The 21,270-nt window shown below is 41.1% G+C and overlaps 1 protein-coding gene across 4 annotated transcripts in view; it reads right to left on the bottom strand.

The window, feature by feature from the left end:
• Positions 1-1,400: 1,400 nt before the first annotated feature.
• Positions 1,401-21,270, bottom strand: part of TPM4 (tropomyosin 4) — a 42,063-nt gene continuing 22,193 nt past the window's right edge. For 2 of the 4 annotated variants that reach the window (XM_072601233.1, XM_072601235.1), the window contains 7 exons: positions 20,010-20,143; positions 15,911-16,028; positions 14,913-14,983; positions 13,560-13,635; positions 9,847-9,909; positions 9,689-9,758; positions 1,401-3,036 (listed from right to left, as the gene is read on the bottom strand). In XM_072601233.1, coding sequence (XP_072457334.1) covers positions 2,954-3,036; positions 9,689-9,758; positions 9,847-9,909; positions 13,560-13,635; positions 14,913-14,983; positions 15,911-16,028; positions 20,010-20,143 — 615 coding nt within the window. In that variant the 3' untranslated portion in view covers positions 1,401-2,953. Of the gene's footprint in view, positions 3,037-7,626; positions 7,903-9,688; positions 9,759-9,846; positions 9,910-13,559; positions 13,636-14,912; positions 14,984-15,910; positions 16,029-20,009; positions 20,144-21,270 lie in introns of those variants that run through there. The other 2 variants (XM_072601232.1, XM_072601234.1) reach the window with 1 other exon arrangement.

Genomic DNA, 21,270 nt, shown 5'->3' with positions numbered 1-21,270 from the left:
TAGATCTGTTTAGAGCAGAATGCAGTAAATGCTTAATAATTGTTGATTGATATTATCACTTTCCACAGTCCTGGACAAAAATAACCTGTCTCTTTTAAACATTTTTATTGATATATTTTTTTTACATCACCTAGCTTTTCCAATATGTTCCTCCTTTTTCCTTCTTCCTGGAGACCTATCCCTTAAAATAAAGACTAAAGGAGAAAAAAAAGCTAGTCAGCAAAACTAACAAATCAGTCAAGTCTGATATATGGAATGTTCCACGCCTATAGTCTCCTATATCCACAAAGAGCAGTATTTTTTTTTTTTTAAAGTACTGGTATCTTTAGTTTTTACATCACCTACATTTCTTAATATTTCTTTTCCTACTTCTTTTTCCAGAAAGCCATTCCTTGTAACAACAAAAAATCTGCATCCATTGTGCCCCACCTCTGCAAAGAAGGGAGGTACATTTTCCTATCTCTGATCTTTGCTGGTGTTTGTTGTTTGCTAAGCCTTTTAATGCAGTCCAAATTGCATGACTTTACTGCCATATCACAGTGTTGACTCACAGGGAGCTTGCAGTCCATGAAAAAATATCTAGAGATCTTCTCAGATGAATTGCTGCCTAGCATGCCTTCCCTATGTTGTAGTTGTTTGTGAGGTTGATTTATTTTTTTAATCTTTAGTGGAATATTTTCCATGTAAGTCCTATTAAATCACATCTTATTGGAATTGGCCAATTTTACAACTCTTGTCACTTGTGTTAGGTATACCTTTCACAGACCAGGGGACACATTTGCAGAATTAAAATGGAAAGCATTCCCCAGACCACTCCAGTAAACATTTAGCGGCTCTGCCTGTTTTCAATTCAAAACCAGTTACACCAAAGATAACAGCTCTTTGTAAGAACTGGAATTTGACACATCTAATTGAACTCTTATTTTCCCTTCCCTTACCACACATTACCTTCTATTACTATTTGTATCCGGGTATTTCTCCCCTACCAGAACATAATAAACTCCATTGGAGACCATGTCTTCTTAGTACCCCTATGGTTTGTAAGCATTCCAAAAAAAGTTTGGAGAAAGGATGAAGTAATGCATATTGGGCCTATCATGTTGGTAGTACGTAGAATAAGTGTCCAAATGATGAAGACAGAGAAGTAATTTGTTAGTTTATAAGATCTACATATAAAAAAAGCCTTCTTGGTATACTTTATTATTACAGTTTTCAGTGGTTACCTAGTTGAAATGGCTCTTACATGAGGAAAAGTGGATATAGATATGTTTTCGTTTATGAGTATAATTGATATTTCCATTTATGAATGTCCCTTGATGATTTAAGAATTCAGCATTTCCGTGTCTTCCCCACCACACACCCACATACATACATACCACACCACATTCAAAAACTCAAAATAGTTTATGTAAAAATTTATTTGACCAAAAGCTAGAAAAAGGTGATACTATTACATATGATACATTTGGTAAAGATCTAAATGAAAAGCTCTGGTTTCATTCAGCTTCACATTTCCTAGTGTGTTTCTGGGTAGTGTGATGCTTAATAAATAGGAATGAGGACTGGGATTATATGCTAGAAGCAGGGTAGTTTTGAATCACAACTGTAAACTTGAGTCTTCATATCTATTCCACACTACTGTGGAATAAGGAATGTTTTAGCACTGAGCTGTACACAAGGAAACCGTTTAGCAACAACAAATAGGCACTGTCTGATTCTTTGAATCCAGTTCAATCAGGAGGTTTTTGGTCTTTATTAAGTTGGTCCCCAAAATAGGGATTAAAATCCCTCTAAAATAAAACAACCTTCCATTTGCCATACTATGGCAGTCTAAAATAAAATTAAGACAATTAGAATTTTATTTTTCCTTTAGTGACAGTGAGGCACCTTTAGCCTTGTATTTCTAGCCAACAGATTCATGGACACAGAAAGTGGCACGGAAAAGGGCTGGAATCAACGATGGGAAGCACTACCATGCTACAACCACCAGAGAGACAGGCTGCCATATGAATTTCCACTGAATTTCTGGCTGACTTTGTGGCTGATGCTCAGCCATACAGAAATCAGGGAACCGAACAAGAACAAACAATGTTCTTTATTTGGAAAGAAATTTTCAGTTGCTTTGTAGAATAAATTCCTAAATGAGAGAAGTTGGTAAAATACTATACTGGTCCAAATATAGGCTGATGTCACCTAAAATCCTAAAATGAGATCTCTTTTAAAGGAAAAAGTCTAGGCACACAGTGAAAGTAACATCAGTTGTAGGCCACATTTGGGTTTTTATACAAGCAATCTATATTTGGACCAATACAAAAACAGAACCTCAAGTATTCATCCAGAAAAAAAGTCTAGATGTTGTCGATTATCTTTAAAGAGTATTTTCTCAGTAAATGTTCAGAGGATGTTTGCCCTGCAGTATGGAGTGGGAGGAAGGGCCACAATAATTAGGCCATTCTTTGTGGTTTATGACTTCCCTAAAACAACCTTTTCACTATGGATGGAAAGTCCCCACCCATTTTATGAGATGGTCCCTGCCCTTCTGTAAAAAGGCTCAGGGTGACTTGGAATGCTTGTGTTCTTAAATCAACCCAGGCATGATCCAGTAGCTCAGTTGGGGTCCCTGCTATTGCCTAGAGTGTAACAGAATGCCCTCAGTCTTGGAGATTCTGGTCTAAGTTAAATACCCTGCCCTCCTAAGGAAAAAAAAATGCAATTTAAGGATAAAAAAATGCAATTTAAAGATAAATTCAACTAGAAGCTTTAGTGTGCTGTCTGAAAGGAGAAACTAGATTTAACTGGTGCCCAAAGCCTCTCTGATAAAAAATATTGGTCAGGTATTCATAATTTGATTGACATTTCCAGTAAAGAAAAGATGCAATAGAAGAAACTTCTTACAAGGGAAAGGGACATGGAGTTCTTGAGTTTCTGGCAAACAAAATTCTTCTTTTTTGATTCATATACAGTTAAGTTCATTTAATGTCTGATCCAGTGTCTGATGTAAGCCCACGTTCTCTTCTTTGGCCTGGGCAAGTTTTTCTAGTAGGAATTAAGAGTGGGGGGAAAAAAAAGATTAGAACATATTAAAAATAATTTAAACCCACCCAAGCTTATCAAAAGACCTACTGGGAAATCATAGCTGTTGTTAACCAGCTTAACAGAAAACTCATGTCAACTATTTCACCTTCACTGCCAGGCTGAACTTTCATCAGATAACTTTTACTCCCTGAGTGATTTCAGACTTGTGCTTGGTCCTCCTAGGCACCTGTAATATTTGTTACTTCTTGTTCTTTGGCTGAAAAGCACAATCCTCTAATTCATTTTTTCTCCTTTAAGGAATATTGAAAATGATCCCAGAGATTCCAATTCCAATTTTTCTCCACTGAACAGATAAGCAAATCACATTTTATTTTTATGTGGGGTTCTACTGCATCTCTATATAACCTTTAATACTGCATATCATTGTTGCAGGCATCTTCTCACGATACTGCCTTTGCACCTCAGTAGACAGTCTTTGTGAGTTGTTATGGCAAAAAAAAAAATCACTTGATGGCTAGCCATCTGGTGACAAATGAGCCTTTCCCTGCTTACTGATGGTGGTCATCAGGTGATAGACACAGAGTCTCTCACCAGTCCCTCTCCGAAAGCCTTTCCAGTTAGCTAGGACCAGGTCCATTAACAGAGGCTTCCAAGAGTATGGCGTTATCTCTGCACCACAAAAGGATTACTTATTAGAAGGGTTAGCTACTAAACAAACTAAATACAATCAACCCCCCTCCCCCCAGTAAGGCAATGCAATGACTTCACTTTTAATTATACCTTAGTCATTTTACTAAACTCCTAATTTGGTGACACAGATATGAAAGATCGAAAATTCACAGGATTTCCATTTAGTGCTGTGTTAGAATGAGCAGGAAGAGATAAAACAGTGATTGGAAAAGGAGGACAGAGAAAGAACATGGTCAAGGAAAACTTTGTAATGCCAGAAGAATGTGGGCACATTACAGAAAAAGTAGGATCTGACTTAGAAGTTGGGGGAGGAGGATTTTTTACTACAACCATTTAGATTTTCAAAAGGCTTTTGACAAAGCTGTAAACCAAAGGCTATTTAAAACGTTGAGTCATTACGGGTTTGGAGAGCATTCCAGAGGCAGCATAGACTACTGGATTTGAAGCCAATGGAGCCAGCTTGGTATCTTGGCTCTGCTTCTTATCATTTGTATGATGCTGGGCATGTCACTTTTCTTCTGTAGGTCTTAGTTTCTCATATGCAAAACAAGGGAGCAGAACTAGATGATCTCAAACGCCCTTTCTAGCTTGAAATATATGATGCTACTATGTTGGGTGGGCCCATGGGCTGACATGGTTTGACACTTGAGTTTGCCAACTGTCTGGTGAAGACTGCCACGTCTCTGCTTGCAACCTTTCCTCACTCAGCTCAGGAACCACCTTCGTCAGGAAACCTTTTCTGACCTGCCATCTCTAAGTGACTTCTTTCTTTCCCTTCATGTCTCATGTCACATTTGCTAACTCCCTGCCTCTGTATTTAATTACCAACTCTTGCACCTTCTAGGTGCTTAATAAGGGTTTGCCCAATTGAATTATGCCTTAAATTATAGTTATTTTTGTATAGGTCATATACATGATTGTAAGCTTCTTAAGGGCAGTTACTGGGCTGTTTTTCATCTCTACATTCCTAATGCCAAGCATAGAACTTCCCACATGGTATATGTTGGTTGAATTAAATTGAATATCCTATCTCCTTAAAGCAACTCTTACTATCTTGTGAAGATGTGAGATATTAACACACCTCTTTCATTAGATTAGAAAGATTAGATAAGAAAGTATTATTTCTGTTTGTGGAAACAAGTTCTGAAATTTGCAACAGGGTTCCAATTGTAGCAACTCCCTTAAAATATAATTCTTGTGAAGAAAGTGCTGCCAGATGTTGAATTTTGCAAAGTGATTGGCCAGGCGTGGCTGTACAGTTATTTCAAAGGGTAGAGTTCACAGATGTCTGAAAAGATGGAAGACAAATATGTAAGAAGGGCTGGGCTGGTTCTACTTGGCTTTATGTAAGAAGAAACAGCAACCAAACCTATCCCATTCATTAACTTGTCCAAATACACATATGTGATGGGAGTAGGTAGAATGTGTGTTAAAGGTTAGAGTGAAAGAAAATGGTTACCAGAAAGAGGCAGTTGAAGCTAAGAGGTGTGTGTATGTGTAGACATATAAAAGAATTTGGGTTCCCTGCAACTTTCATTGCTAAAGCACTTTCCTAAAAACCACCCTGTGAAGCAAGCACCCCCATTTTACAGAGGAGAAAACTGGTATTTAGAGTGGGAAAATGACTTTTTGCTAGATGGGACCTTGAAGTCTAACCCCTGACAGATGAGGACATGAGCCCAAGGACTCAAACTCATTTCTTCTGACTTCAAAAGAGGCTTGGCAGACTGTTGAAAGAACTAGGGAAGGCCAGCTGATCAGTATTGTGGAAGGAGCTTGTAGCCAAAGCCTAGGTTTGAGTCAAAGATCTGCTATGTTATTAGTTGTGTGAAGTTAAGTCACATCTCTAAGCCTCAAGTTTTCACTTGTGCAAATTGAGGCTAATTCTCCCTGTGGTCCCTACATCTTATATTATTTCGAGGAAAGAATCTTGTAAATTACAATTCACTACAGAAATGGGGGCCATTCTTGTTTTTATCTGAACGGTTCTCTGAATTTATGGGGCTTAGGAAGATATGTGACAATCTGATTCCTTAAGAGTCAATAGGAGGAGAAAGCCACATTACTTTCCTTCCCCAAGGACCACTGTCATCCTTTCGAAAAATTCCAACCCTTAATTTCCAGCATACTTTTTATTGACCCTCCTCTTTAATGTTCCTCTAGGGACCAGAGAATGAATAGGTGAATCTCACTGGAGTCTTAATTTAGGCAGTTCTGCCATCCTGTAAGACTATGAGCAGGATTTATACCCCATTAGCAATTACGATTTGTGAAGTGCCTTTTACTAAAAGTGTGACATGAATAAAAGATGAAGAAAAACAAATGGAATGAAACTGAAATATAGAACTTAGAATACAACCCCTCCCCCAGGGAACAATCTACCTCTAGACTTAGAATCATGAAATATTGGAACCAGAAGCAGCCTTAGATGGCCTAGCCCAGACCTTTCATATCACTGGCATGAGAACTGAGACCATCAGAGGAAGTGACATGCTTAGTCACACTAGTGATTAAGAAGCACAATTGGGATTCTACCCAGGCCCTTGGACTCCAAAATGGAAGCCTTACCTTATTTCACAAAAGCAATTTTATGCCCGGGGGGGGGGGGCATAAAACATCAAGCATACCCTCATTCACTTGGAGGTGGAGACCCTAAAATACAGGGAGGCCACAACTGGGTGGGGGGGGGGGAGAAAGGGTGGGGCTGGGACAGGAAGGAGTACACCAGGGACAGAGGCAGAGGAAGTACAGGCCACCTGCTAGTTTCCTATTTTAACTAATTTGTTTTGCTAACTAGGCACTAAATTCGGTTATTTTTTTTAACCATCTAGGACCACAAATTCTATCCTCTAGAATTCAGCATTTCTTAAACTGTGGGTCACAAAAAATTTGGTGACAGTAAAAGGTTTCTGACTATGCAACTACCAAAAATAATTAAAAATCAGATGTGTATTGAATCCGAGGTGTTTTTGGCACCTTGGTTCTGAACATAAAGCATGAGCACTTTGCACTGTCCATGCCCGCTAGTCACACAATGCCAACTAACATTGCCAAAATGTGAAAAGGGGTTGCAAGTGGAAAAAGTTTAAGAGGTCCTTGCTCTAGATTTTAGAAACAATGAATCAAAAACCAAGTTGCCCTGCCTTAGTTACAACTGTGCACAGCACCACCAGCCTAAGGCTACAAATTGTGCTGCTTTTATGATGTCTGCTTTCTTCTCAATCAGTGCATCTGAAGTCATCTACAGACTTAGGAAAATTATGGCTAAATTTTATTTATTTAAAAAGAAGGAAGAGGTAGTATAGAACAGTGAACAGAGAGGGCTGGCCTTGAGGCCCTCAAGACTTGGGTTCAAGCTTCCCTCATCTGGGAGTTCCCTATACCAGTGAAATCACATACCCAGTCCCTAATTCTATCCCTAAGAAGAAGCTTCCTGTAAACTGTTGGTCCTTAAGCAAGACCCTTCATCACTGTAGCTCAGTTTCCTCATCTGTGTACGCTGGGGATGATGCCACCTGAAATACCAATGTCACAGGGATGTTGTGAGGAAAGTACCATTTCCACTATTAAAGGACTAAAAATGAGTTACTCGTATAATTATCATCTAGCTGCATTTGGCCATAATGACAGAACCCTAGGAAAAATTTTGTGCTTAAGGGCTTATGCAAACATGGTCTTCATTAATATTTTGGCCAAACATCAGGAACATGCTTTGTAAACTTGAAAGCACTATCTAAATGGAGTTGTTGGCTTTATTAAATCAACTTTCAGATAAATGAATTTGAAAAGAGCCCTTCTTTAAGAGATCAATTTAAATTTCCATGTGTGTGAGCCATGGAGAGAGGGACCTTGGGAATGGTACAAAAGTACCAAGTGGGAAATGGAAAAGAAAGAAGAAAGTTTAGAGATCCAGACTGCTTGTCTTTATTTTAATAGGCCATTTATAGACATGGTCACTAGAGGATGATGTGAGTGAGCTAAGTGAAGATGGTAAAGGCCAGAAGCTTCCAAGAGCCCTAGTCACAGTGAAGAGGCCAAATCCAGGCTAAGTAGGACAGGAAGCAGGGTGGTAGAGACAGAGAGGAAATGCCCTTTAGAGAGAGGTCATGTCGTTGAGTGCGTGGTCCAGCTCCTCACTGATTGCTTTGTATTTCAGTTTCTGGGCGTACAGCTCGTCTGCCGAGCACAGGGACCAATGGAGAACAAACAGAGGGAAGGGAATGCAAGGGAAAGAATGCGGGGGATGGAAAGAAGCAACAACAGATGAGCAATGGGAGGAAAAAAAGTGAGGAAACTGTGAAAATGAGAAAAAGTGACAGAAAAACCAAAAGTTCATGAAATGAGGTTTAAACATCTACAGTTGGATGGGGGATTTGATCACTGGAACCACAGGGGCCTCAAACACTTAGGCCTCTCAAGGGGACAAACTTTACCTCCTCAATTATTTTTGACTTCTAATGGTACCATTTCATCCAGTTATTAAATGTTGTATTTAAACTATATATAATGTCAAATATACAATATACATTAATATAGAATTTAACAGTATTTGTATATGAAATAGATCATCCTCCTTGTTCAACTGTGTACATATCACCTATGCTCTTATTAGATTCTAAGTTCCTAAAGACAGGGACCATGTCTTATTTCTCCAGCTGACCTTCTCTTTTCCACCTTCAGATATCACAGAGCACTGCTATACAATTCTTTAATGTATTTATCATATAATGTTTTCTAAGTCAATATCCATTTCTATTTGAGTTTGACACCACTGTGCTACTCGATTGTGAGTTCCTTGAGAGCAGGGATGATGTCTTGTTTAAAAATCTCTATTTCCTAGGACCTAGCACAAGACTTTGCACATTGCTGATTGAAAGCAATGTGGTTTCTTTTCCTGTGATCTGAATAAAATAGTCTGTGATAAATGTAAATAGGAACCAATGAATGCTAGAACTAGAAGGGATGCTGAAGATCACCTAGTCCAGCATCTTCATTTTTTGGACGGGAAAACTCAGGTCCTAAGTCACTTGACTATATGATCCCATCTGTGAGTTAAATGGCAGAGCTGCTCTGTTTTATTTGCCATTCAAGTAAGACTTTTAACTCTCTAATCTAGTTCTTCTACCTGTAAAATGGAATAGTGGTAATAAGAACTATGATCTTTAAAAAAATATTTAAATTATATATGTATATACGCATGTACATGCACATATACATATCTGTATATATACAAATGTATAATCACACACATAGATACACACATGTATATACATATATTCATATAATATTATAAATACAAAGCACCCCTGAAAAATGTATTTGTAAGCTCAGCACAGTGCCTGGCACATAGAAGGTACTATATAAATGTTATCTATAATTATTATTATTGAAAAATCTAAGTAAAGTTTCCTAAGAAATCCATTTTCAATTCTGTGATCTCTTTTAGACTTTAGAGACCATTTAATCCAGGGGTTCTTCACCTGGAGTCCATGAATTTATTTTAAAAAATATTTCGATAACTATTTCAATAATTGTTTTTCTTTGTAATACTGTGTATTTTTAATTTATTAATTTAAGATTATAATGACAAAGGATTCATATGTTTCACCAGACTGACTGCCAAAGGGGTCCATGACACAAACAAGGTTATCCCTGCTCCAGTCCGTCTCTTATTTGACAGGTAGGGAAACTGAGGGTCACAGAAAGGCAATGCTTTGCATATCGTAGGCATTAACAAATGCCTCTTGAATTGATGAGACTTGCCTAGGGTCACATAGACAAAGCCAGAATTCCTTCTGAGAAGTGGTAGCATAACCTAGCAGAGAAGCCTTAGTTTGTGTACCGTCTATTAAAATTCTTATGAGGAAAATGCAGCCCCTCTGAAGATCTCCTCCCAACCTTTTAGTAAGGGGGACGGGGCTTCTGAGACGGGAAGGGAACATATTGATATGGGCATTCATACCTTCCAGGTCATCAATGGTCTTTTCCAGTTTTGCAACAGTTCTTTCTGCAAACTCAGCCCGGGTCTCAGCCTAAGTTTGGAAAAGAAAGAAAACAAACCCATTGCAACTAAGCCCAGCACAAGGAGAAACAGCAAGTCACTGTCACAAACAAACTAACCTCTTTAAGTTTGTCAGACAGAAGTTTGATTTCTTCTTCATACTTATCCTCTTTTTCAGAATACTGTAAAAAACAAACAAACAAACCAATAACACGTCAATGCGATTTTAAAAGGGTGAGAGAAATGGTTACAATTTTCTTACTTCAGGCAGAGACTACCCTCTGAACCAACTTATAGAGAGATCTGGAGCTAAGAATCAGGGATATACTGGAGACAGCTCTAACCTGCGGGGAGTGTTAAATTTTCCTTGTGAGAGTTTATACCTCAGAAATCAGCAATCACTATGATTTAGAGCTTGAATTTTGTTTTGCTGATTTTTTTTAGGCTTAAGAAGTGTTAATAATGCAGTTTCAACTTAAAAGTGTGTGCATACATTTTTTCCTCTAGAGAGCCCAATTGTTAAACATTGACTAGCACACCCCTGTATTTCTCTAGTCTATAAACATTGCTTGAGCTCAGCAGGAGGGTAGTAGAAGGCTCAAGGAATGAAGTCATCACCAAACCACAGGCCTGGGGACTGCAGGCTAACAATAATTAATACTAATAACTATCATTTTGTGTAGTGCTTTAATATTTGCGAATTACTTTACATCCATCATCTCATTTGAGCCCCTGGCTAGAAGGGGACGCATGAGAAGTCATCGAGTCAAATCCATCCCTGAACAGGAATCCTTTCTACATGCTATCTGAAGAGTGCCAACCAAGGCTCCCTATGAGACAAGTCTATCACGTCCTAAGGTGATCCATTCCACCCCTGGAGAGCACTCATGGTCAGGAAGTTTTTTCTCCTATTAAGTCTAAATTTGCCTCCTTGCAATTTCCACCCATAGCTCCTTCTGCCATCTTGGGCAGAGTAGAGCAAATGTAATCTCTCTTCCATATGACAGCCCAAAGACCTGGAGAACCCTAAGTCTTTTCCAGGCTAAACACCTTCAGTTCCTTTAACTAAGCTTCATGTGGTATGAACCCAAGGCTCTTTCCCATTCTGGTGACCTTCCTCTGAACCCTCTCCAACTTATCAGTGACCTTCCAGAGCAGAACCCAGTGCTCCAGATGTATGTGCTCATAGCACTGTCACCTACTTTGTCCTAGAACTGACACCTCTTTTAATGCAGCCCAAGGTCAATTCGGCTCATAATGAATTTGAAGTCTACTAAATCCTCTAGATTTTTCATTTTTTTCAAATGAAGGGCTAACTAGCTATGCCTCCTCAGTACTGTACTTGTGAGGTCAACTTTTTGATTCCTAGTGAATACTTTATATGTTTTCCCTCATAAAATTAATAGATGTGGCCCAGTGTCAAGATCTTTTACAGTGTTCCTTCTGTCATCCAGTGTGCTTGCTATCTCTCCCAGTGTAATGTCATCTGCAAATTTCATAAGCAAGCCATGTGTGTTTAAACGTCTTCTAACCAAACCCTGCTTTCCAGATTTCACTGCTCTCTGTGGCAGCACCATTCACCTCTGACTCCCATGTTTGTAACCTTGGGTTTATCTTAGACTTATCTCTCTCCTTCACTTCTTTTACCCAATCAGTCACCAGGCTCTGCCGTTTCACCTTTGGAATAGCTCTCCAATCTGTCTCCTCCTATCCGTTCCCACAGTTACCACCCTGTAACAGGTTCTCATTGTCATTTGTTTGCAACACTGAACCAGTCTTTTAGCTTGTCTTCCTCTCTCCACTCCCTGTTGTTGTTGTTCAGTCATGACCCCATTTGAGATTTGCTTGGCAAAGATACTGGCGTGGTTTACCATTTCCTTTTCCAGCTCATTTTACAGATGAGGAAACTGAGGCAAACAGGGTTGCGTGACTTCCCCAGGGTCATACAGCTAGTAAGTATCTGAGGCTAGATTTGGAGTCTTGTTGATTTCAGGTCTAGTGCTCTATCTACAGCACCACCTTGATGCTCTACTCTCCCAACCCCCAGCCCCACCCAATCCATCCTTCACATGCTTCCAAATTTTTTACGTATGAATTTGGTAACCTCACTCCTCTGTTCAGAAATCTCTAGTAACTCCATATTTGCTATTGAATATAGTTCAAACTCCTTTTCATTCAAAGCCCACCATAATCTGGGGCCAATTTACCTCTTCAGACTTCTCAAAATCGCCTCCTCTTTAGTTATACTAGGTTGCAGGCAAGCTGAATCTCCTGAATCCATCTCCTGAACATACTCTACATTTTCCCAGCTTCACGCCTTTGCTCACATAGTTTTTTTTAGGCCTGGAATGGCTTTCTATCTCTTTCTTTGCCTCCTAAATGGTGACTTGTACTTTTAATGCTACCACCTACCAGAAACTTCGCTGATCTCCCCTCTTCTCCATTTGCTAAGACCTTCTCTCTTGGAATCATGGAATATAATTTGTGTCTGCTGTACTTACCATGTATTTAGTTCTCTGTTTCTTATCCTCTTGCTAGGTTAAAACTTCATGAGACCAAGAACCAGGTTTCATCTAAACTTTGTGCCTACCATAGTGCTCTATATACTTAATAAATGTTTAATTAATTAACCAGACAGAGAAGAAATGTTTTTGGAAAGTAGAATTTCTCTATGAAATATTTCAGAGCAAGAACATCAAGAAAAACTCCCTCTAACGTCTCTATGAAACTACCTGAGAGACCTGATTGAAAAGGCTTCATTTGAGAGGCGGGATATTGGTACAGTCCTGGTTTTGTGACTATCTAACTGTATACCCTTGAGAAAAATCCTTCACCTCTCTGGGTTGCAGTTTCTCCTGTTGGTGAATGGATATATTAACATTTGCCTTGCTCACAAAATTGTTGTGAAGATATGTGAAAGTGTTTTGTAAATTATAATATTATAAAGTGCTTTAGGCAAATGTGTATACATATACATACGATACACATGTGTATACATATACATATGTAGGGATGTGCTGGTAAATGTTCAACAGCCAGCTCTCTGAAAAAATAAAAGTACATAATACACTTTTATGTTTAATCTATGTAATTAACATTTTATCCATCACTTGCTTAGGTCTACAGAATCAGTGAAATAATAAATCAAGCTCTGATTTGTAATTGCCAGTTTTTGAGGTGTAAAGGCTCATGCTGAAAATTTAACAGTTGGATCTTGTGAGCCAGTATGAAGTTGCTTTAGCTGACCACGTATGTGTATGTATTTAAATCACCGACAGTGATATATATATATATATATACAAATATAGGTACACACACACACACACACAGCACTAACAACAGTGTGACATCTTAGTTTGGGAAGATCCTTTAATGATTCTTTTTGGTATTGGGGTCACTAAATCTTCTTCCTTGCCTCCCAAATCCTATTCCTGAGGTCCTTAGATTGCTTGAGTCCCAGAGTAGTTACGTCTATAGCAAATGGAATTTGAAGGGACCTGTAGGATTCCATATTCTTCTACGACCCTTTGGTCTTAGAAAAGGGTGCTCATGGAATGCCTCTGTTAACTTCTCTCTTCATTTCAGCTTGCCTATCTATTTGATGGCAATAGAAGATGGTGTTACACACTCCAGCCACAGGAGTTCCAGGCTTTGAATGCCCTCCTTTGTAAGGGGTGGAATGGAGGAGAAAATCCCATTAGACCTGGAACCAGAGTCATGCTCAGGGCAAGGTACAATTTCTAAGGTTTTGGCCCATTTTTGGATCCTAAATGTTCTCACAACCATAGATCAAATAAAGTAGAGATAACTCCCCAGAGGAAAACCCCCTGACCTTCTCAGACGCAGCCTCCAAGGACTTCAGGTTGTTGGTGACATTCTTTAGTTCCTCTTCCAGATCGCCACACTTACTGCACGGAGAGAGAAGCAAATCAGGGGCCCAGAAAAGTAGAAACAGAGGAGGTTGGCTCCAGAGAGAGAAACTAACTTCCTTTAGGGAAGGAACTTTCTTTTCTGTCTTTGTATTTCAGTGCCTAGTTCAATGCCTGGCACATAGTAGGCACTTTATAAATCCTTATTGATTGACTGATGTATTCAGGGGTCTTTCTTACCCAGGGGAGCGCTGTTGTTATCAGGGCCCCAGCAGGCCAGCCAGCCACAAACTCAGCTACTAGCTAGAGGATTTTCTTTTTCTTTTCTTTCTTTTTTTAAAAAATGGATTTCCTGAGACATATTTGCTACATACTTATCAAAACTGTACCATACCATGCAAAGGCGTGGCAGACCCAGGAGTATTTCCAGGGCTTCCTCCACCCCCTTTTAAGGATTTCTGGGCTCTTGCCAAGGGTGGAGCTGTGAAGCTGCCTAGGCATTGTGAAATCAGGACTGAGGAATCCCATCCAATAGTTGGGACTCAAGTGAGAAGCAAGAATGCAAAAGTCCAAGAATTTGGGGGCTAGTGGTTGGACATCTGAATCAGGTGGTTTGGAGAAAGCAGAGGACATTGGGTAAATTAATGAAACCAGATCTCCATTCATTCAAGACCCTGTGCTAGGCGGACACTCTTATCTGAGGCAGGGAAGGGGTTTTCTTTTGGTTTTGTTTTTAAACTGGTCAGATCTGGATAAAGCTTCCTGCTTCCCTTCGGTACACTGAGAACAGCAGAAAAGCAAATGCCGCCTGTCATAAACTGCATCCGGATAAACTGCTCTCCACAGACAGTTTCTTAGGGAGAAGGTAGGGCTACCTGCCAGGGCGTCGAAGTGGTCTTCATTAAAGAATTGAGACTGTCTGGGAGGCTAGTCTGTATTTTTTATCCCTTATTTCCCAATCCCTTTCAGCAGAATCAGCACATGGGCTGAGGCTGCCAGGTTAATAAGCACAGACAGCCACGTAGCCTACAATTAACAACACACCTCCTGGATCCCAATCTTGAGATTGCGCCATTTCCTAGGAGCAGCAGTACAGGGTTCAGTAAGGGGGTGGGGTGGGGTGAGAGGGGCTGCCTAGGCTGTGGGTGACCTCAGTGCAACTGGATGGAGGTCAGGAGCCCCTCAGGACCCTATTCTAGGACATGTCTGCTCATTTTGGAAAAAGACAGTTTGGTGGGACACCAAAAAGCACCCAGACCTCAGCCTTGGCCTCATGTTTGCCCACATCCTGGGACTCCCAGGGGCGTGGTACTCACAGCTCTGACACCTCAGCACGCTCTTCTGCTCGCTCCAGCTCGCCCTCAAGGACGACCAACTTACGGGCTACCTGCAAAGACAGAAGCAAGACTTTGGGCTTCTCCTCACCTACATCACATCCCTAACATTTGCCCATTTTTCTAGGTACATTTTCATGATTTTTTTAAGCAGCTAAGAAGACAACGGAGCTTTGTTGTGATTATCCTTAAAGTGAAAAAACAAAACCAAACCCATTTGTGGCTATTTTACAACTTAAGTCTTAGAGGGCTGCCTGGGGGGCACTGAGAGTTAAGTGACCTACAGAGGGTTATAAAGCCAGTATGTGTCAGAGGTAGGATTTGAACCCAGGTCCTGACCCTAAGGCTAGCTTTCTATCCACTACACCACACTACCTCTCCAAGTGCTACGCAAACTATTAACATCACCTGTGGAGCGATCACAGACCTAGAGGTGGAAGGCATTTCAGAGGCCATTTAGTCCAAAACCCTTATTTTGAGCATGGGGAAACTGAGGCTCACGGAGATTAAGTGACTTGCCCAAGGTCACGGAAATCAGCGTCAAAGGCAAGATCTGAACCCAGGTCCTCTGAGTTTAGAACCAGTGCTCTTTCCACTGCACTGTGTAAGGGAACTCAGTAAAGATCTCTTAGATCTTTCACAATGTTACGTCCCCAAGTAAGTAAGTAAGTTTTATCCATAAGATGATACAATCACCAGCTGCAAACTGGAAAATGGAATTAACTAATTCTCTGAATACCAGATACCAGACGACTGCTTTGGTGGCTTCACTCCACACCCCATCAGTTCCCTAGTTGCCGGCTGCTTTAGCCTCCTGTGGAAATGGGCTTATATCCAAATAAATCTCTGGACAAACAAACATGAAAACATAAGGGGCCAATCCAACTCACCAAGAGCTTCCTTTAGGAAGGACCCTTCGGGTTTTACTATCAACAGTTCCATTTCCCCCACTTCCTGTGACACTGGCCCCTGGGCCTTACCTCCTCATACTTGCGATCAGCCTCCTCTGCGATATGCTTGGCTTCCTTCAACTGCATCTCCTGAATTTCCATTTTCTCTTCATCCTTCATTGCCCGGTTCTCAATCACCTTCATTCCTCTGCAAAGAGCCAACAGAGACTCTGCTTTGTCCAGGTCTTTTCCTTACATGATCATTTCAAACAATACCAAAGGACCAGAAATGTACTAACTCAGAACTCAGTTCTAGCAGGGCATCATAGAAATAGCAGGGCCTTTAGATTACAGAGTGTCAGAGGTGGGGGAGCCCTTAGAACACAGAGTATCTGTGCTGGGAGGGCCTTCAGAACAGAGGATGTCAGGGCTGGGAGGGCCCTTAGAGTATAGAAAGTCAGAACTGGGAGAATCCTTAGAAGACAGGATGTCAGAGCTAGGAGAGACCTTAAAACATAGAATGTTTGAGCTGGGAGGGACATTGGGATGTAAAGCTTAAAATGTTATAGCCATAAGGAACTTTAGAATGCAGAGCTGGGATAGGAAAACATAAGAGCTGGAGGGATCTCATGACTCAAAGTGTTTGAGCAGAAAGGACTTGACAACATAGGATCATAGATTAGGCCTCTAGGGTCTATACAAGCTGTATCTAGTCCAACTTCCATGTCTTATAGTTGAGGCAGATGAGGGGGGCAAGTGAATGCCCAGGGCCACATAGCTAGTTAAGTGTCAGAGGCAGGGTCTGAATGCAGACTTTCCTCATTCCCAGTTCACTACCCTATACATGTAAGCCAAAAGAGAACCTTTGTACACAGAATGTTAGAGCCAGAAGTGGCCTTAGAAGCCATCAATTCTAACATCTATGATTTTAAAACAGGAGGAGACCAGGTGATGGAGTCCATCTAGTCCCTCATTTTGCAAATGAGGAAACTGAGGTTCAGGGAGATTAAGTGACTTGCCCAAAGTAACAGAGATAGTGTCAGAGGCAAGATTTGAATCCAGGCTCACTGACTCCAGAATGAGTGCTCTTTCGACTGGATCATGTAGGGAACCCAGCAAAAGCTCTCTGATCCTTCGCTGCTCATATTCCTCTGGCCCAGGTCTCTCCAACAAAACATATGAAGGAACAGAGGCCCAGAAGGAGAAGGGACCAGTTTAAGATCACATAGGAAGCCAGTAATAGCACGGGGATTACAATTCCACTCTCTCCTAACCAGCAGCTGGGGGTGGGGGGCAGGGGCACCCTTTCTCTTCAACCATGTTGTTTTAGAGGCATGTCCAAAATGACCTTTCAGCCATGAGCCCCACAGCCTTGGGGAAAAACAGAGCATACTCTGGGCTAATAATAATAAACTGCAAAATAGAACAACATGCCTGTATGGCATTAGGCTTTTAAAGAACTACTGTGTCCACCACCATTAGCTATACCATCATCATTACTATAAATTTAATAGCTGACATTTACACAGCTCTTTTAAAAATTTCAAATTGCTTCACATGTTTTATTATATGAACTTTACAGCAACCCTATAAGGGATGTCCTAGAAGTACTGACGTGCCCATTTTGCTGATGAGGAGACTGAGGACGAGAGCTATTAAATGATCTGCCTACGGTCATTTGCTAGCAAGCAACAGAGGTATCTAGTGCCCCATACATCATGTCACATTATTTCCCTGGTATTAAGGCATTAAGAGGTTGATGCTCTTGTTAAGGATCCTGGCAGAGGATCCTTAGATCTACAGTCAGAAAAACTTCAGTTGTTTTGACACAAATTAAGCAGGATACCCATTTGTTGGAAGCAAGGAGACACGCATTTATTACTATATACCAGGCCCTGTACTAAGTGCTTTACCAATGTTGTCTTATTGTTCCTCATAAACAACTCTGGGAAGTAGGTGTTATTATTATCATCCCCATTTCATAGTTGTGGAAACTAAGGCAATCAGGTTAAATGACTTGCCTGGGATCACATGGTTAATATCTAAGGCCAGATTTGAACTCTGGTCTTCTAGTCTCTGGTCTGGTACTGTAGGTACTATGCCCTCTAGCTGCATCCTACATATTGGAAAAAATTATTCTTGGGTCAAGTTTTCCAAATATTATTATCCCCCAATGGAAACTGACACATGTAGGAGCATGTTCACAGGGACCCAGGTCTTCCAGATCTAAGATCAAGTCCAGGTATCTTTCTGCCACACCTACCTCTTGAGAATCTTACTGATTTGACTAGATATATTGGGTACCTAAGCATGGGACCCATTTTCCCTATATTCTTCAGATGGGAGGTGCTGTATTGTTGTAGAAAGAGCTTTGGATTAGGAGTCAGGACACTTGGGATGGACTCCTAATACTGCTATCCAATGTGTGACCCTGGGCAGGTCACAACCTCTCAGGACCGCATTCCTCTCACCCATAAAATAGGGATGGGTTTGGTTGGGCAGAGGTAAGGTTCCTTCAAGCTTAAAAAAAAAAAAGTCTACTTCTGTGGTAAGAATTCGGTCCTTAAAGAACAATGACAGGAACACACATTCCTGGCATGGGTCCTCGATTTCTCTGGGGATCCCACCTGGGGGAGGACGCCTGGAGGAGATCCAATTTGTAATGCCATATTGGGACTCTTGATCATGCCAGAGAAATCAGATGTGAATGCTTTTCAGTTTGTCAGACAGACAAGAGTCCTGGTGATGAAAGTTTCTGTTTCTGGATTTTAGACCTGAGCTACCCTCAACAAGGCTGATGTGGCATGACTGACATTGCTGTTACATAAGGAACCTATTGAACATGACCCTTAAGTGAGTCACACAGCACAATCCAGGCTCAGCCCCTCAACTCCCTGCCAACTGTATAGGAGAGCTGCTGAATGGCTGCCCAGTATCGGAAGGAAACAGTAGCTACTTAGACTTTATCAAAGGAGAAATTATTAATGAGAATTAGCACACGTCTTCTCCAGTTGGCTGTCATAAATTGCCAAAGGACTATTTATAACCATTTATGTACTTTTTTTTTCCAAGTAAAGGAGGAACCCAATGCATTTTGCTTGGCCTTGGTAGACAGAAGTAGGACAAAGCATGGAACAGTGGAAAGAACGATGGATTTGGAATCAGAAGATCCAAGTTCAAGTCTTCCATTTTCTAGGTAGGTAAACATAATAGAGACACTTTACTTTTCTGTACCTCAGTTTTCTCATCTGTAAAATGAAAAGGGAGGATGATGGCACAGCTGACCAACAGAGTAGGCAGAGGTCATAACCCTGAATTTGGAGTCAGAAGAACTGGGAATGGGTTCAAATCCTACTGCTGCCACTTACTACCTGTATGACCTTGGGCAAGTCACTTAACTCCTCTGTAAAATGAAAGGAGAACTAAATGACCTTTTAAAAAGTCTCTTCCAACTATATCATTTTGCGATTATATGAATTTGCTGGAAGATCCTTGGCCAAGTATAGGGAAAAATTTCCATCAATGAGATCTATCCAACAACCGAGTGGGTTGCCTCAGGATCATGGATCATGTCATTGAGTAGAGAAGAGTCAGTTGCACACCACTGGAGGCTGGGTGACTACTTTGTCAAGGGGTGGTACTGAGATGACTCACAGGTCAGATAAGGGATAAGGCTAGATGGAACTGTGAGATTCAATCATTTTTTAAGGAAGAACTTCCAAACAATCAGACCTACCTCAGAATGGAATAAGTTGCCCTGGGAAGTAGTATGTTCCCCAACAACAGAAATGTTTCCTCTTTGTGGGGGGAAAATGGTAGGGACACTTTGATTTGGGGTAGGAAGTGGCCAAGATGACCTGTAAAATTCCTTCCAACTTCACTTCTGTGACTAATTTCATCTGCTCTACCTGCCCCTCCATAAATTACAATCTGTGTAAGACTGAAAGCCTTCAGAATTCTAAGAAGGAAGGTGAGTGTCAGAGAAGAGGAGGGAATTTTTTCAGCGAACGTTAAACTCTGAGTGAATTTTTGGCAGATTTTTTTCATGTGAATATTGGCTACAGTATACAACTATGGAGCCAGCTCAACAGCAACATGCCTTTCATTCACTTTCTCCTCCTCCTTCCCTTTGTGGGAAGCCCCACCCCCACCCTGGGCTTGCTTTCTTGTAACATGCTGAGAATCCTACCTCTCACTCTCATCAGCCGCCTTTTCCGCCTCCTCCAGTTTCTGCAGGGCTGTGGCCAGACGTTCTTGGGCCCGGTCCAACTCTTCCTCAACTAGCTGGATCCGTCGATTCAGAGCTGCCACATCTCCTTCAGCCTACACAGTGGATATAGGTATTTGGGTTAAAAAAAAATCAAAACAAAAAACCCACCACTGGACGGGCATCCAGTTTCAGCAACCACCTTTAAGACACCTCTTTCAGCAAGTCCATTCCTGCTGTTGCTGCCCAGACTCCTGTGGGCCAGGCATGAGTCTTGGAGAGAAGGGGTTACCTACTGGGAGACCACAAAAGTGCTCAGGAATAGGGCACAGGGGGAGGGACTGGGGTTAACCCCTGCCATTCCCATATATAATTAGAACAGCTCACAATGAAGTTGCATTTTAACACTTGCCAAGGTTCTTTACATACATTATCTCATGGTCCTAGAGCAAACAAACATTCCCTTCTGATGATGTTACAGTGGGGAGTCACCAGGTGTGAGGGAATGGACAAAAGTCTTGTGCTCTTCCAAAGACCAGCTGTTATCTCTGGGAACTCACAATGGACCTGCACAGTGTGAGGTTAAGATCTTCTGGAGACTTCCCTGAAAATCGAAAGTCAGCAATTGTCTCAGGGCCTGCTACAAAATTCCTCGAGAGCACAGGCATTCCAGGACTAGGCCTGAGCCCAGATCAGATGGATCTTGGATGAGGGCGCTTACTTGCTGCTGCTGTTTGGAAGAGCACAGATTCCTTGTGCATATATACAAAAGAAACAAAGCTTCTCTCTACTTCCCTTTCCTTCCTCATCCTGATGTGTCTTCTATTCAATTATATTTAATAAGCATTTGTTAAGCACCCAAGCATCACATTAGCAACTCATACAAAGAATGGAACAGACCAGGTCTTTCCTTTATCACACAGATAAGTAAATGCAAAGGAATTTTGGTGGGGAAGGGGAGAAAGGAGCACTGACTAATACCCTAGGGGTGGGAATTAGCAAAGGCCACAACTTGGCCAGAAATGACAAAATGAGCACCCTTTGCTTTCCCCTTCCCAAAGGATTTGGGGCAGCATAAAGCACAGGAGCAGAATAGAACAGCGGGAAAGAACATGGTTTTGGATTCAGAAGATCTGGGGTCAGTTCGAACTTCTGATGCCTACCACTTACGTGACAACAGTCAAATCACTGCCATCTCCCCTGGCCTCAGTTTCCCCATCAGTAAAATGAGGAGATTGGCTCA

Source organism: Notamacropus eugenii, chromosome 4 (genome assembly GCF_028372415.1).
Source record: "Notamacropus eugenii isolate mMacEug1 chromosome 4, mMacEug1.pri_v2, whole genome shotgun sequence".
Classification (NCBI taxonomy): Eukaryota; Metazoa; Chordata; class Mammalia; order Diprotodontia; family Macropodidae; genus Notamacropus; species Notamacropus eugenii.
Note: the sequence above shows the minus strand (reverse complement) of the source record. Positions and strands in the feature narration are given on the sequence as shown.